General features: G+C 38.4%; 1 protein-coding gene across 1 annotated transcript in view; it reads right to left on the bottom strand.

Moving 5' to 3' along the window:
• LOC126292114 (uncharacterized) overlaps positions 1–7,393 on the bottom strand; it is a 132,028-nt gene extending 124,635 nt beyond the window's left edge. Inside the window, exon 1 of the mRNA XM_049985940.1 lies at positions 6,608–7,393. Coding sequence (XP_049841897.1) covers positions 6,608–7,192 — 585 coding nt within the window. The 5' untranslated portion in view covers positions 7,193–7,393. The remainder of the gene's footprint in view (positions 1–6,607) is intronic.
• Between the last annotated feature and the right edge of the window lie 10,198 nt (positions 7,394–17,591).

Here is a 17,591-nt window from a genome sequence, read left to right as displayed (position 1 = left end):
GGGTAGGGACACTATGAATGTAATGTGTGGAGGTGAGAATGTGGGTCTCACGGGAGGCGTGCGTGAGATAGTCCCTGCAGTCGCACTGTCCTCTGTGCCCTCAGTGGCTCAGATGGATACAGCATTTGCCATGTAAGCAGGAGATCCCAGGTTCAAGTCCCGGTCAGGGCACACATTTTCACCTGTCCCCGTTGATACGTATCAATGCCCATCAGCAGCTGAAGGTATTAATATATAATTCTAATTTCATCCAGGACTGTGCCCCCCTCTGGCTAAGTCTATCTTTTGGTATAATACTGTTCAACATCCTCAGTAATTTGCTTTTCACATGTGTGGATACAAGGTACCTCAGTGCTAAGTATCATCAATAAAATAAAAATTAAGTAGCTGCAAAAAATCTACATCTGTTGTTTCTGAATCTAGGTAAGACAGAGAGTTCTTGCTACCATAACGTAATTGCCAAATTGAAACTCACAAGTCAAGCAAGGCCGAATGACTAATCAGATGCCTAATTTAAAGTGTCAAAATTTATGGAGGTTACCTTTGTGAGATCAACACAACTTGCCTCACACAGTAGCTTGTCACTGGCAAAATGGTAAGGAGCAAGACAGCAGGTCTCACCATTGGATTACTATTCACAAAGAACCATTTCTGAGATGTTGTATTCCTAAACAGTCCCATTATCAGGGAAAGGTTTATTTGTTCATCAATGTCTACAGCATTACTCTGCAGTGCTCACTTAGCCGTTTGGGAAACAGTTTACAGAACCATTTTCAAAGCATTTCTAAACTGTTCCAGCCTCACAAAGCATGCGGAAAAAAATGGTTACTTAAATCTCTTTGCGCGAGCTCCCATTTTTCTTATTTTAATATGATCATCATTTCTAACCATGTAGGCGGATGTCAACAAAATATTTTGATAATCGTGAGGAGAAAGTTGGTGATCTAATCTGTGAAAATGACTTGGCACAATGAAAATCGCTTTAGTTTTAATGAGTGCCATAGCAAACTTGCTAACATACATCTGGATACCTAACCCACAAGCTCCTGCTGATACCAGGCACCACTACCAGTCACTTCCCGTATAATACGAGTTGCCCTTCTTTGAAACTTTTTGATGTCCTCCATTAATCCCATCAGGTAAAGGTCCCATACAGTGCAACAACACTCCAGAAACGGAAAAACAAGCACAGCGTAGGCAGTCCATTTAGTAACTTCTTGCACCTTTTTAAGTGTTTTGCCAATGAAATGTAGTCTTTGGTCTGCCTTCGATATAATGTCTTCTATGTGATGGTTCCAGTTTAACTTGTTCATAATTTTAATCTGTAGGTACTGAATTGGTTAGAAAGACTTCAAATTTATGTAGGCCTAACAACATTTAGCAGCTATTTTTAGACTCCTTGTGGATGACTTCACACTTTTCAATGTTTAGGATGCATCATAAATTTTTGTAGCATCTTGTCTAAACCATTTTGCAATTCTTTAGCAGGCGGTAAACAACAGTATCCTCTGCTAACAGTCTAAGAGAGCTTCTCAGATCTCCTGCTAAATCATTTATATGAATGATGTCTGACTACGGGTCGACCGAAGCGTCCGATCCCACCCCTTGGCATTGACCCGTGACGTAAGGCTGTCGTGGTGTGTTACGCCACGACGGAGCAGAGTTTAGTTTGTGAGTGTAGTGTGTTTGTAGGTGTCGTGTTGCTGTTCGTTGTGACCTCTGGTGGTGTGTTTAGAGGTTTTGCGTTGTGTGGTGTATTGGGTTCAGTTTGGTGTTACTGCTTGTTCTGGTTGGTTCTCATTTCGGCTGTGTGTGGGGAGGAATTGTTTTGGGTGAGTTAACAATTTAACATTTTTGTATGAAAGTTATTGTAGTGTTGCTTGCTGTAGGTCATATGTTAATATGAGTAAATAAATTTTTTGCTGCTCTTGTTAGTATCGGTATGACACATAAAATTAATAGTGTACGCTTGCATGCTATGATGGGGGAGACTCGGTTGGATTAGATAAAATTTATGCAGCTGTTTGGGCTGTTGGCGGAGGTGCTGAAGTGCGCTGTTTGTGGGCATATGACATAAGCAAAAGTTCCAGCGTCTCGGACCAGGGACGCTTATATGTGGTGGTGCCGTAGGGATAGTCGAGGTTCCTGGTTCGGGAAATCTAGGTTGGGCATGTGCGAGATTGTGTTGTTGATGTACTACTTTTGTTATAAATCGTCTCACAGTTTTTGCGTCCATGAGACTGGTGTGCATGAGAGGACTGCCCTTGACCAGTTTTCATTTTGTCGTGAAGTATGTTCTGAGTTCAAAGGGTAAGTTGGGTGGGCCTGGGGTTGTGGTGGGAGGTGGACAAGTCGCAGTTTGGGAAAAGGAAGTATCGGAGGGGTACGTCTGTGGTTGGTCTCTGGGTGCGGGGGGCCGTTGTACCGGAGGGTGTTCAGAATGTGTTTTTAGGGTTGTGGAGGGACGGTCTAAGAGGGAATTAGTGGGTTAATTGAGGAGTTTATAGAACGGGGTTCTACTGTAGTTTCTGATACTTTTTCTTCTTATAGCGGGTTGGGTGAGAGGGGGGTACAATCATTTAGTGCTGAACCATAGTTTAGAGTTTAAAAATTATGAGGCGGGGGCTTGTATGAATACCATAGAAGGGATGTGGGGGGCCTTTAAGTCAGCTCTTGGGAGGGGGAAGAGGTGCTCTTCTAACCTTCAGTCTCATTTAGATGAATACTGTCGACAGATGGGCATTATTGTAGCAATTTTTGTTGAGTTGCCATGTGTTATTGAGATTTGTGTATTTTGTGATTGTTTCTTGTTTATGGATATTTTATTTTGAGGTGATGGGGGAGGTTTGATTGGGGTGTTGGTGGCTTGAGTGTTTTTTCGGTGTGTGTGTGTGTGTGTGTGTGTGTGTGTGTGTGTGTGTGTGTGTGTGTGCGCGCGTGCACGTGCGCTCCTGTGTATGATTGTGGTGGCTGACCTAGGTTGCGGCACCAGAACTTTGTTGTGGTAAGTTTTCATTTTTCTTGTTTTTAGTGTATTTGTTGTGTGTTGTTGCGGCTGGTGGGGTGGTTCTGAGATGTGTGGTTTGTTGTATTGGTGATTTGGTATCGTGTGTTGGATTGCAGATATGTAGCTGAAGGGAAGTTTTAGATTCCAATTTGTGGTCGTAACTGTGGGTTTTTTGGTACCGGGAGTCGCTGTTGATCTATGTGGGTGAAGGCAACTGATCCCAATGGGGTGTTCCAGTATCGGGGGTTGCTGTTGAGCTATACGAGTCAAGAGAAGTGTTAAAATTCCAATTTGTGGGATCTGGAGCTGCCTGTTGAGCGATGTAGGTCAAGGGAAAAAAGGATATTGTGTTCAGTGGAATTTGGGGAGTTTTGTGTTACAGATTTCTTTCATTGTTTTGTGCGGTTTGCTATAGTGGTGTGTGTCTAAATTTGTTTATATTTACTTTGTCCCCAACCTAATACCCCCTACTTCCCACGCTTGTCCTGTTAGTTTCATTAGCCTACATTTTTTTGTAGAAGTTGCATGTGTTTTTTTCAATGTATTTTCGTGTTTGTTGTCATGTTTACGTAATGACGTCATGGGCGCTATATTGGAGGAATAAGTGTACAGTCGTTTCCGCCATATTTGTGATGTCATGGGTCAATGCTGATCGGTGGAATCGGATGCTTTCGTATTTCCCCAACTATTCCAAACAAACAAAATGGGCAAATACAGGACAATGAAACAAGCAAATAATCCTAGTAAACATAGGTCCACAAACCAACTGTTTCCCTGATATGACGCATATACAAATTGCTCATGCCAATGTTACAACACTTTTAATGTCTAATGCTACATTTACTTTGAAAAACTGCAAGTGACATGTGAATGACAAAGTAATATCACCCACGTTTGATTTTATCATTTGTTTCGGTCACTGTCAATCATCTTCAGACCAAAGGAATTTCATCAGCAACCCATCTTGTCTACTCAGAACAACAGATCATGGTACTGAAAGTACTCTGATTCAATTCCTTAGATCTGAAGATAACCCAGAGTGACTGAAACCTGTTATCAAATAAAAAATGTGTGCAACTGAGATGGAACAACAATAAATGAGATACCTTAAGTATCTAATTGTATACAGTTGTTGAACTCTCTCACAATAACAACGTTGAATATAGCGACAATACCGTTGTGACCCCGACCCCATAACTTGTACTTGGGACTTTTTTTTAATCCGCTGGGATTTTTGGATGTTTAATAGGAGATGTGCTGAAGACTGCCTTTACATGAACAGTGACCACGAGGAACATTCGCTGTCTTTAAGAAACATGATAGGAGAGATGTCAATAACTATTGGCCACTTTCCCTACTGACATTTTCCAAAATTTTAGAAAAGGTGGTGTATTCTGGAACAGTATCTCATCTCAGCAACAATACCACCTTGCACGAATCTCAGTTTGGATTTCACAAGAGTTGCTCTATTGATAATGCCATTTATGCTGACTCACAATCAAGTCAAAAAAAAAAAAATAAAAATAAAAGAGGGGGGGGGGGGATGTAGCTACATCATTTGACTGTGTGAATCACAATATTCTCCTACATAAACTGAAGTTTTATGGGATTGACAGTAGAACCAACCAATGGATTATGTCATAGTAAACCAAAAGAACACAGAAAGTTCTACTTAACAATTCAATGAATTTAGTCTGAGGACATTGTTCCGACACGAGAAATTGTGTGTGGGATTCCCCAAAGCTTAACCTTAGGTCAGCTATTGTTCCTCACATATGTAAATATTTTTTCCATCTGATACACAACAAGCAGAATTAGTTATTCTGTAGATGACACTAGTATTGTAATCAATCAAAGCATACATAAAGAAACAGAAGAAATGATAAACAAAATTTGTAAAAGTATCATTGACTTGTTTTCTGCAAATGGTCTCTACCTCAATTTTAAGAAGACACAACATATTCAGTTCTGCTCATTAGGGATACTACAACAATGGCAAGTGTAACACTCGCTGAGGAAATTGGAAGGTGGAAACTTCAGAATTCTTAGGTGCCTATATTGATGAGGATTTAAACTGGAAATGACTCATTCGGGAACACTTAAAACAACTTAGTACAGCTATATTTGCACTTACAATGAGTTCAAATCTTAGAGAGAGTCAAATCAGTAAGTTGACATATTTTCATTTGATAATGTCACAAGGAATAACGTCCTGGGGCAACACATCTGTAAAAAAAAGTCCTGACTGCTCAGAAACATACTAAAAGAATATGCCTACCCACTATCATCTTTTGGACATCTCTTTCAGGAGTTAAGCATTCTAACTACTGCTTCCCTATGAAGTTTGTTGTAAATAATCCACATTGCAGAAACAATGCTGCAGGAAATTACAATACCAGAAGGAAAAACGACATTCATCCTCCACATAAAGGTTGTCTTTAGTAAAAACAGGAGGTGCATAATGTCGCAACTAAAATTTGTACACATGCTGTGTTTTGCCATTACCTTTTGTTTCCAAATAAAGTACATATAGGGTACAACAAGTAGCCACAGTCAGGAAGACATTCTTTCTGATTATTTAAGGCTTATTACCTAAAACACTAGTACACAAAATAATTCGGTTTCTGAAATTTTGAATCTTATCATACTACAAATATTCTAGTAGGTCAGCTTTATCTTCAAGAAAGTATGCATATATGAGAGCAGTTCTTCAACAAAATTTGAATGGATTCCTGTTTCAATTTCCTATGGGCCTACCACAAATTTCAATTATGCAGCACATCATGAAATACATTGCTTTTCTTAATAATATACTCATCTTGAACATTAACACGTGCATCAGAGGTTCAATGGTAACATAGCAATGCTGAAGAGTATCTGTTAAAGGTAGCACCATAGCTTTCATCAAGATATTTGACATACATTGAACCACAGTAAATACACTCACGCTTTAAAACCTGAATGAAAATCTTGAATCTGTGTTAACGAAATACCAACAATAGGCACCATTGCTTTTACAATCAAAAACCAGTGAGGGATGCCAAGGTGTCTTCAATTTGTCTACAACAATGAAATGAGAGCGCTACAACCATGTAGTATCACTGCATATATATATATATATATATATATATATATATAACTACTTTGAACACACTCTGTGATCAATTACACTAGTTATAAACCACGCGCATCTGTCTAACATCAAAACAAGAATAGTATGGACAAAATTCGTGGAGAGAAGTTTATCAGTAGTTGATTGAAAAGACAAAGCGACATACTACAGATTGCTTCGCTACACATACTAAAAAACAGCACTCAGGAGTATATAACGAGTAGGGCATAATAATGGGGAAACCAGCCTACAAATCAATATCCTTCAAACCACTAAACAACAATGCGAGGGATGTGAAAACTCTTGAGATACTAGACACATCTTATTTCAGAGGAAATAATACTGAATATTGCATGGATCCAGACTACTGAATTTCTATGAGTAAAATCTAAAAGTTTCAAACATAAAACCATACAATTACATATCAACAACTGGCACATATTATGTGCAAGACAATCAGCGAAACGAAACAGCAATAAATTTTGTACCTGGAACTGGGCAGTCGTTCCATCATCTTCTTTGACTTCACAACCTTCAAACGAAGGCACTACAGCAGCAACTTCACCAGACGGGGTAGTGAACACCACCTGTTGCTGCTCATGCTCTGAGTGTTGTTCCTGATTCTCACTCACGGTCAAACTGTTTGTCTGCACATCTTGTTGAGCGTGTTGATGTTGCTCTTGTTTCACTTCACTTCCATCGACAAATATTTTAAGGCCCAAAGCTTCAGCATCTTCGGTCATGAATCGCACAGCTCCCTGGGATTCCTCATCGTTCTGGAAAATCAGCCTGAAATTACTGGCACCGCCTGCTTCCAGAGTGGTAGGAAGTGCTTCAGTCACCTCCACCGCTGTTGCCTCATTCGTTGGAACAACAAAGCTAGCGTCCGCGGCTACCGCGGTGTCAGCGCCACCGTCATCGACGGACTGTGTTACACCGACACTTTGTAAAGCCTGTTGCAACAGTTCGGCGTTTAGGTCGCCGAAGGCATTGTCTCCTGCTTCGTTTTGCAATATTATTGCCTGTCCATCGAGAAACAAGACTCGCGTCGCTTGCGCCTGAAGATTTGCCATCGTATGTGGTGGTATTACACATTGCCGTCCACGGTAGTTGCCAACCAGAACCACCCACTCATTCACTTGCCAAAAATGGACTCAGTAATTGACTAGTTGACCCCTCACACACTCCGTAAAACATAAACTATCGTCTCCCAAACACACCGCTGGGACCCACAACATCCATTTTCTAATCCATAGACTCGCTGACCAAAGAACTCCAGAAATAGTTCAAAGAGCTTCAGAATCAGAGATTATGCCCCACAGGCATGAATTTCTTGCTCGTGCATCCTCTCACCTCCTACTAACTACTCGTGTAAGTGATCGTACATCGGGAAACACTCTACGTGCACACTGTCGTGCCAGCTTACGTGAAAGTTACGAAAGCTGAAAGGTGTTCTATTTGACCGGTTACAAGCATCAATACTGATCGCGAAATGATTTTCAACCACAACGATTGACCCACTGTACAGCATGTGTACCTTACAGAGCAAGTAAATACGTTCTAAAGTAACAAGATTTCCTTAAACAGCGCAATATAAATACCACTGTAGCATTTAGGGACACCGCATAATCACATATTTCTAACAAATACCGTTTGAACTGACTAAGTGGATTGAAAAAAATATTGAAACTGAGTGTGTGATGTTGCTGACAAACATATTACTGAAGAACAGTCATCGGTTTTATGTGAGAAAATAAAGAAAATTCTCACTGAAAGGAAAAACAATTACGATTCACTGTTAATTTCCCTATCTATTAAAAAACGAAACATTTTCTTGCACAACTAGAAAAAAATCTGTAAAGTCCAATTCATACTAAACGTCAAAGGACCGTCACATTAAATCACGTCACATCACCGTCACGCCAAGGTATATTCATGCTGGACCTCATATCGAGTCCTGTCAATTCGCTTACGCCAAAGCCACAACAGTGATAGTGAGGCAACGAGATACCATCCATGATACAAAAATTTGGAGTAGAGTAGAAGAGAGTATCAGAAGTGAGGAAGGTAATGACGATAAAGGTAATTTATCGCCAGAATAAACTTCATGCCATGTATTCTTGACCACTTTTGCGTTGTAGTGTGCTGAGAAGTAAAACAGCGTTTCAAAACATCGACATATGTTTGTTAAGGAAAAAAACTTTTATGAGGCAGTCAAATGAAAACGAGAGAGGTAGAAAAAAGTAAGTAAACTGTTTTCTTATTTCAAAAGTGATCACTATAACTGTTAACACATTTATCATGCTTTCAGGCATGGAAAAATGTTTGCAATTGCCTATGGATCCATGTTTGTACTTAGGATTGCACCACCTCATCTGAAGAAAATTGACGGCCATAACTGTCGTTCTTCTAGCATTCAAAAACAGCGAAATTGCATGGGAAGGTTCAGGTTTATGGAAAATGACTAAGGGCTTCCCAGTGAAACTTTCCCAGTATAATACAACTTTGTTAACATGTGGCCCCACATATGAGTAGGCTGCAGAAGTTGTGTTGCGAAGCCCTTACACAGTCTCGATCACTCCCCATACTTCGATGTTAGAACCCAGAAGAACTATAGTCATGGCCATCAATATGCTTCAGACGGATGGGATGGGGGGGGGGGGGGGGGGGTGCACTCCTGAATACAATCATAGATCCATAGGCAACCACACAGATTTTTCTGTGAAGCTATTGACGTTTTTGACCTACAGTGGGCTAAATGTTATAGTGGTTATTATTGAAATAATCATCAGTTTAATTACAATTTCCCATATGTCTAGTTCTCATTTGACTGCCCTGTTCATAAAAGAAATCCAACAATATTTATAAAGAAAAAGGATTTACTTTATCCACTGTTTTTGGTTTTTCCATAACTAATAAACTATTAAAGAACTGCATTTCTACCCTCAATCAGAACTGATTTTTCACTTAACATGTGATTTAATTAGAACTGCTACCTCAACTTATGTTCTTCTTTATATACAATGTGGGCATTAGCTCTGTTTTCTTACTGTAAAACATAAATAATTTTTCGCCTTCAAATATCTGACCTCGCTTTAGGAAAAGCAGGCAATGGAACAATTTTGCACAAAGCAAAGCACATGAAGAAGACACAAAGTACATAATCCACTACTATAACATGTATGAGTGTGACGAAAATAGGTTACATTCCGATGTTAGCAGACGACGAGACAGTCAAAACTTTCTTCCTGAGAAGTCTTAACGTGACGGTCCGTTGATGGCTTGTGTGAATGGCACCATTTGAAATTCATTGTGGAATCATCTGACATGTTGTGACATGACAGCCAGTGAGAATTGGCCTTTAGAGGCAACTTATTCACTTAATTTCATGAAAACTGCTTCATCAACTTACGTTCTTAAGACCAGCTCATTCCATCATCTTGTGTCACGTCAAAGCATTCAAAAACGCTTTTCAAATGGTGGCGTTCACACTGGTGATCAAAGGATCTTCACGTCATTTCATGTCACGTCAACGTTAAGGTTTCTGAGGCACGAAGTGTTGACCCGGTTGTTGTTTGCTAACATAAAAATTCACTTATCGTATCTGCATTCATTCATCTTATAGACGTGGATTTCGTGCTTTTGTTTCATCTTAGTATTATTACTTTGCTTTCTTTCGTAGCAAACTTCAAATGTTCCACGATGACTCATATTTTCTTCCACTGAGTATTCTCCCATAAGCGAGGTCGGTAGGGTTACCAGACTCCATTTGGAAATTGGGGTGGGGGAGGTAGGCGGCAGGGAGAGAGGGGCAGGTAATTTTGAATAACTCCAACACATACTACAGATAGTCAGTATTTTACTTCGGTGCAGAAAATTGTGCCCATCTGCCTCAACAGGGTTCTTCAAGTCAATCTCCTTCACTCTGTGAGACTACATACTGGTTCAGTTGATGAAAATCACTGTTGAAGAAACAGCAACTAGTACCTAGCTCATAGAGGCCACATTACTCAAACTTAGAAACAGTGTCTGCATGTTCATAAGAAAATATCAGGCGGTTGGGATTCTATCCACTTGTGTAAAAGTTTTAAAGTTCATTTAATTCTGACATGTTGCCACTGAAACAAATTTAAGATGACTACCATGTCCACATTTATTGCCATAAAACGTTTATCATTGCAAGTTTACTTTTGTTCTGGTACACGTCTTCACACCCAAAGCAGCCAAAATTTACACGTTCACACCGAATAAATTCCCTAACTAAACAGTCACTGACCCACAGCTAGTAATGAGTTACTACATCAGCTCGTTGAATACCCTTCTTTATAGGAAGTGATCCCCTAATGTTCTGTAAGGTTCACGAAACACCCCACATGGCGTCATTCACTTCCCAAAGTAATTCATATAAAAATCTCAAAATTTAACTCCATGGTTTAAAACTGTAGTCACTTCACATTTTTTGTGAAAGGATAAAAAGAATGAATGATTTGTTCCACCTTGGGCGAAATTTGAGTGGCACAATTCCACATGTTCTGTTCAATAAGACAGCTAACGAACGACTCCTAGATTCAACTGCAGCACAAAGCCCTCACTAAGTGTGGAAAATTTATACTTCTCATTGGCTAATGATCTAAACAACCTGTCAGAAATGCTCTTATCCTCAAATGCCTACATGTTGTCAGGTAAATTCATCCAATACTATTATAAAAAGTAAATATAATGAGTTTCTAAATTTACTAAACCACATTTAAATCAAAAGCAAAACCAAGTCCAAATTATTCCCAGAAATAAAATATTAAGTAATTTAATTCATAACTTTTATTCTGGCTGCTTTCATACTAAAGCATGCACATTGGATTCCGGCACATGAGTCACAATTGCACAAGATTTACCCATGCATACTTTTACATAGTTTCCAATAAAATAAAACATCCTTTCTTCACATATGTCCTCGTACACCCTCTGTCACTCATTCCAAAACATATGCACGAGCAAACATAATTTAATAACATTTGAGATACTTACTTTTATATCAGCAGATCATTGTAGCCAAAAGAAAGAAAAAGGAATTTCCCTTAACTGATATTTCAGTCCTAGTTCTAGAGGAGATCATAAGCAAATATATTAAAACATCTAAGACTCTTTCACAGTATGAGTAAATTTATTATCACTTTTAGGTAAAATTTTATATCTCGTGAAGTATGGTGCATAGTGCCCGCCTGGCTCACCATGCGGTCTAATGCACTGCTTTCTGGATGGGAAGGCATGCTGGTCCCCGGCTGGCCAGTCTGTGGATGGTTTTTAACGCTGTTTTCCATCTGCCGTGCACGCTGGTTCCCGTTATTCAGCCTCAGGTACACTATATCACCAACTGCTGCACAAACACTTTCTCCACGTTCGCGTAATTACTGTACCATGCAAACATTGGGGTTACACTCGTCTGGTGTGAGACATACCCAGGAGGTCCTCTGGTGGTCAAACTAAACAAGAATCGTGGGTTTGGTGTGGGGCGGCAGTGTGGTAAGTGGACTGCTGTAGCCTGTTATGGGGTTGTGTACCACTGAGGGCTACAATGGGGACAAAGAATCTCCATCATCTCTAGGTCCCCAGTTTCTTACAATACAATACAATGGTGCATAGTAGTTTAAGGTTTTAACAGTAGAATTTTTTAGCAACATCAGACTGTATGCAAAGTATAAAGTCAACTGGAGAAAAATTAATAATATTTCCTTCAGAGTCACAGGAAGCGTGAATATTGATTTTAATTGTACACCAGTATGGTTCAGAGCCCAAGTGCACAGCATCAGCTGCACTTACACCTGGGCAACAAAAAAGGCGAATATCCTACCTGGTTATAGGACAAGACACAGTCTATGGTCATGTACTAAGAATAATAACTCAGAATAGTATGCTGTTTCACATGGCGTTAAAAGATTCTTTCGTTTTATTGTCCAATTGTTTTTATTTGAAGCTACTGCAAATTATATGTCTTGGAATAGATATAATCTTAAAAATTATGTTCTTGAAAAATGACTGTTGTAGTTTCTTTGGTTATATTGAAGTTCGTTAATTTTGGCAATGCTTGACCTTCCAAACCAAGTCAACAATCAATGATACAAACTGAAATCACTGTCTCCAGCGTCACCACTCTGATTCATACATGATTTGTAGTGTGTTAGTACTCTATTACTATTAATAAGTCAATATCATTCACCGACCATGGCCAGACTGATTGTATCACATCTTAGTTACTAGGAATTAAAACCACTGATAAAACTAAGATAACAGACAAGAACCATTACACAGCATTTTACATATCTTACAGTTTTTCAATTTGCGACTTCACGTGTGGTGGCATCACGTTGACCAGTCTGCAGTTCGACTTATGAAGCAAAATTCATTTATGGAATATAGTGGCTTTTGATTGGGCACACACATTGGCCTAGCTTTTAACATCCTCAGTGACAGTGTCTGAACGTACGATGGTGGGTATTTAAATACCTTCAGGGGGAGTGGTGTCTGGTCTCTTACTTTGACAACAGCTGGAATGTCAATGTCGTTCTCATTTGATGTGTGCTAGTTTTGAATCTGCTGTCATTTGCAGAAGGGCCCTTGATTTTCTTTTTTATAGGCAAGAGGTTGAAAACATACTGCGTAAATATTGTCCCAACTGCTTGAAAATTGATTTTGCGTAATTAAATTTCTTTTTGGAAGATATTATTCTTAAAATCCATATCACCCATATGCAATCTTAGGCCTGCTGTTTTGGGTATACAGGTTTTGAGTTTTAACATTATTTTAAATGTATTACATTACATATTAATAGCATACATATATTCTAGTGTCATACATAAGTTTAGTAGCTCTTGTGAGCTGTAGGTAATAGATTATTACTGCTACTGCCTGGATCAATTTTGTAAAAAGATTGTAAACAACAGTGAGGGAGAAGTGTTTGAGCTGCAGTAGGAATGTAAGTTCTGGGGCCCTATCAGCTGTTGTGACAGATAGTTACATTGTGGGGAATGTAGTGGCATGGGAATTGCGGAAATAAAGGGGTCTCTTCCATGGTATTGGAAAGTATGTTCAAGGGACAGGTAAATAGCTGAACAGCTGTGAACGATTAGAACCATTAAGGCTCAACTGGAGGAATTGATGAGGTTAAGGAGGGAGAAAGGTGAAGACAGGTGGGAAGTGATAGCAAGGAAAATGGACCACAGAAAGAGAACAGTATCTGACAGTTTCATCATTGGCACAAATAATACATTTGCCTTGCTACTTCAGGTAACTAATGAGGAGGGTCAGGTTGATGAACGAGTAGCTAATACTCACCAGACATTCACCAGGAAACCAATTGTTTAAAAAGGTGGAAACTAGGAGGAAATTTCTCTTGTTAGACTGTAGCCATGGAAAAAGTGAGGGCCACATATTGCAGGAAAAAATTTGTGGCAGATAGTAGATCACATGTTTTTTTTAAACCCAGTTCATGTTTTAACCATGTGATGGAGAAGGTAGGATCATTGTGCAAGTGTTTTACAAAGAAGGATCATGTTGTGATGTGGGTGGAGCAGGAAAAAGAATCAATAGATATCAGGGCTACAGTGTTGTGTGTGACCTGCTAAAAATATAATCTGCAATGAAGCTTACAAATGTTGGATTGGTTCTTGCTTTCATATGGTATGATCAGCCCCAACTGAAAACTATGTCATGCTTGGTCATTATAGAGTTACATCAGCTGCTTTGTGTGGGTACTTTGTCAGGCATAGCCTGCATCTCAGTAGGAAAGGGTGGGGTAAATTGGCTGGAATGATAGCAAAATTTTTGAGGAGGGGCATTAAAACTCATAGGAGTACCTCTTTTTCAGGCTAAGATAAATGTCCATGACTCAACATTAAACAGAATTAAGTGTAATGAGAATCTCATACAGGGAGGTACTAGAGAAGTTAAAATATCACAAGATTCTCATAAAAGTGCAGTGGAAAATAATATTAATATATTGCACCAGAACATCAGGGAATTAAAAAAAGTAGATCAGCTTCCTGTCTATTTAGAAGATTTAGGGACTGTGGAAGGAATAGATGTACTGTGCCTGTCTGAACACCATACGTCACAGATATGGAAAAGATAAATTTAGGTGGATATAAGCTTTCAGCACATATAAAAAGAGACACTATGGAGATAGGAGTAGTTACCATATATGTTATTTTTTGATAATGTGAAAAATTTAGAAACTAAAAAAATTTGTGAAGAGCATGTGCCTGTGATCTTAAATTAAATAATGGTACTTTTATGACTGTAGCTGTGTATATCTTCAGCTATTTCTGAAAAATTTGGATTCTTTGTTGTGTCATCTGTCAGACAGAGCGAAGAGAATTATTGTTTGTGAAAATTTAAATGTAGATTTTCTCAAACAGTCTGATAGAAAGCATGAACTCGAAGTATTACTTTCATCTTTCAATTTGGCATCAGTTATTCGTTTTCCTACTAGGACACTACAGGAAAGCAGCATACTAATAGATACTGTTTTTACAAACCAAGAAAAATTTAATCAAATAAAAACTTTTCCTGTTAAGAGTGGTCTTGCTGCAAAGCTAGTTACAATATATAACGTAGTTCCATACAGTAATCCAAAACAGTCCTCCAGAGTAATGTGTTCAATTAACGATAATAGCTTCAAATTTTTTGGAAAGTTTGTGTCTAGGAACCCAACATTCATTTAAAATGTGACCTATTGCATGATATCGTTAACAATATATTTGAGAACAGTTTCCCTAACAAAACAGTGAAATATAATTGTAAGAAACCATCTAAAAACCATGGCTTACTAAAGGGATAAATACATCTTGTAAACAGAAAAGGGAATGTAACTTACAGCCCGAAGGAGTAATGACCCAAAACTGTGTAACATTATAAAAACTGTTGCACTATATTAAGAACAGTTATTAAAAAGTCCATAAGTATGTGCCTTATGTCTCAGGTTATCAACTCTGATAATAAAATTTTAATACAATTTGTAATATTGTTAAAATGGAATGAAAAGGAAATAGGGCAACTGAGAACATAGAAAGACAAACTCAATTAAAAGTTTGTTAACAAAAAGTCAAAAGTAGAAAATATTTTCAATAGTCATTTTTTATGTGTTGTAGGGAAAATAGGATTCAACTGTTTGATTTGATAAAACTGAAATGCAACCCACCTCTCCTACTGAAAGTAGGAAAATAAAAAAATCACTCAAAAGTAAAAGCTCACATGCAATTCATGACATTTCCAACAAGTACTAAAAGCTTGTTCGCAACAGATAAGTAGGAATCTCAGTCACATATATAGTAGCTCCCTGAAACAGGGCATTTTCAAGATGGTGTAAAATATGGGGGTGTTAAACCATTGCCTGAAAAAGGTGATAGACTCGATACTAACAACTACCACCCAATTTCACTTCTGACAGCCCCATCTAAAAATCTTGAAAAAGTAATGTATTCAAGAGTAGCTTCACACACCTGTGAAAATGAAGTATTAATAAAATGTCAATTTCGTTTTCACAAAGGCTTTTCAACAGCAAATTCTATACATGCTTTTACTGATCAAATATTAAATACTCTGAATAACTGAACATCACCTGTTGGGGTTTTTGTCATCACTCAATGCCTTTTGATGGTGCGAATCATGAAATTCCGTTAGAGAAGGTCTTCAGGCATAAGTGGGACAGTGTACAAATGGTTTAATTCATATTTAACCGGAAGAATTGTGAAGATTTAAGTAACAGTACAGACAATTTGTAAAAATCAGCAGAGTCTTCTGATTTGTGAGGTATCTAGAATGGTGCTCCACAGGATTCAGTCTTGGGCCCCATATTGTTCTTAATATATATTAATTATGTGCTAGTCTATATTCATGAAGATGCCAAGATATTTCTTTTTGATGATAATTCAAATATAGTAATCACACCCAACAAACAAGAATTAGCTGAAGAAATTGTAAGTAATAACTTCCATAAAATAATTTCATGGTTCTATGCTAATGGACTCACCAAATTTTGAAAAAAACACAGTATGTACAGCTCTGTACACTAAGTAGCACAACACCATTGATAAATATAGGCTCTGAACAGAAGACTGTAGTTAATGAAGAATATTCCAAATTTCTGGGATTGTGCATTGATGAGAAATTGAATTGAAAGAAACACATTGCTGATCTGCTGAAACACTAGGGTTCAGTTACTTATGCTAATAGGTTACTGCAAATTTTGGTGATAAACATGTCATTAAATTAGCCTAATATGCCTATTTTCATTCACTCCTTTCATACAGCATCACATTTTGAGGTAATTCATCATTAAGAGAAAAAGTATTCATAGCCAAAAAGTTGTTGTTGTTGTCTTCAGTCCTGAGACTGGTTTGATGCAGCTCTCCATGCTACTCTATCCTGTGCAAGCTGCTTCATCTCCCAGTACCTACTGCAACCTACATCCTTCTGAATCTGCTTAGTGTACTCATCTCTCGGTCTCCCTCTACGATTTTTACCCTCCACGCTGCCCTCCAATGCTAAATTTGTGATCCCTTGATGCCTCAAAACATGTCCTACCAACCGATCCCTTCTTCTAGTCAAGTTGTGCCACAAACTTCTCTTCTCCCCAATCCTATTCAATACCTCCTCATTAGTTACGTGATCTATCCACCTTATCTTCAGTATTCTTCTGTAGCACCACATTTCGAAAGCTTCTATTCTCTTCTTGTCCAAACTAGTAATCGTCCATGTTTCACTTCCATACATGGCTACACTCCAAACAAATACTTTCGGAAAACGACTTCCTGATACATAAATCTATATTCGATGTTAACAAATTTCTCTTCTTCAGAAACGATTTCCTTGCCATTGCCAGTCTACATTTTATATCCTCTCTACTTCGACCATCATCAGTTATTTTACTTCCTAAATAGCAAAACTCCTTTACTACTTGAAGTGTCTCATTTCCTAATCTAATTCCCTCAGCATCACCCGATTTAATTTGACTACATTCCATTATCCTCGTTTTGCTTTTGTTAATGTTCATCTTATATCCTCCTTTCAAGACACTGTTCATTCCGTTCAACTGCTCTTCCAAGTCCTTTGCCGTCTCTGACAGAATTACAATGTCATCGGCGAACCTCAAAGTTTTTACTTCGTCTCCATGAATTTTAATACCTACTCCAAATTTTTCTTTTGTTTCCTTTACTGCTTGCTCAATATACAGATTGAATAACATTGGGGAGAGGCTACAACCCTGTCTCACTCCTTTCCCAACCACTGCTTCCCTTTCATGCCCCTCGACTCTTATTACTGCCATCTGGTTTCTGTACAAATTGTAAATAGCCTTACGCTCCCTGTATTTCACCCCTGCCACCTTCAGAATTTGAAAGAGAGTATTCCAGTTAACATTGTCAAAAGCTTTCTCTAAGTCTACAAATGCTAGAAACGTAGGTTTGCCTTTTCTTAATC

This window comes from Schistocerca gregaria, chromosome 9, assembly GCF_023897955.1.
Source record: "Schistocerca gregaria isolate iqSchGreg1 chromosome 9, iqSchGreg1.2, whole genome shotgun sequence".
Lineage (NCBI taxonomy): Eukaryota > Metazoa > Arthropoda > Insecta > Orthoptera > Acrididae > Schistocerca > Schistocerca gregaria.
The sequence above is the reverse complement of the archived record's forward strand: the minus strand, read 5'-3'. Positions and strand labels throughout refer to the sequence as shown.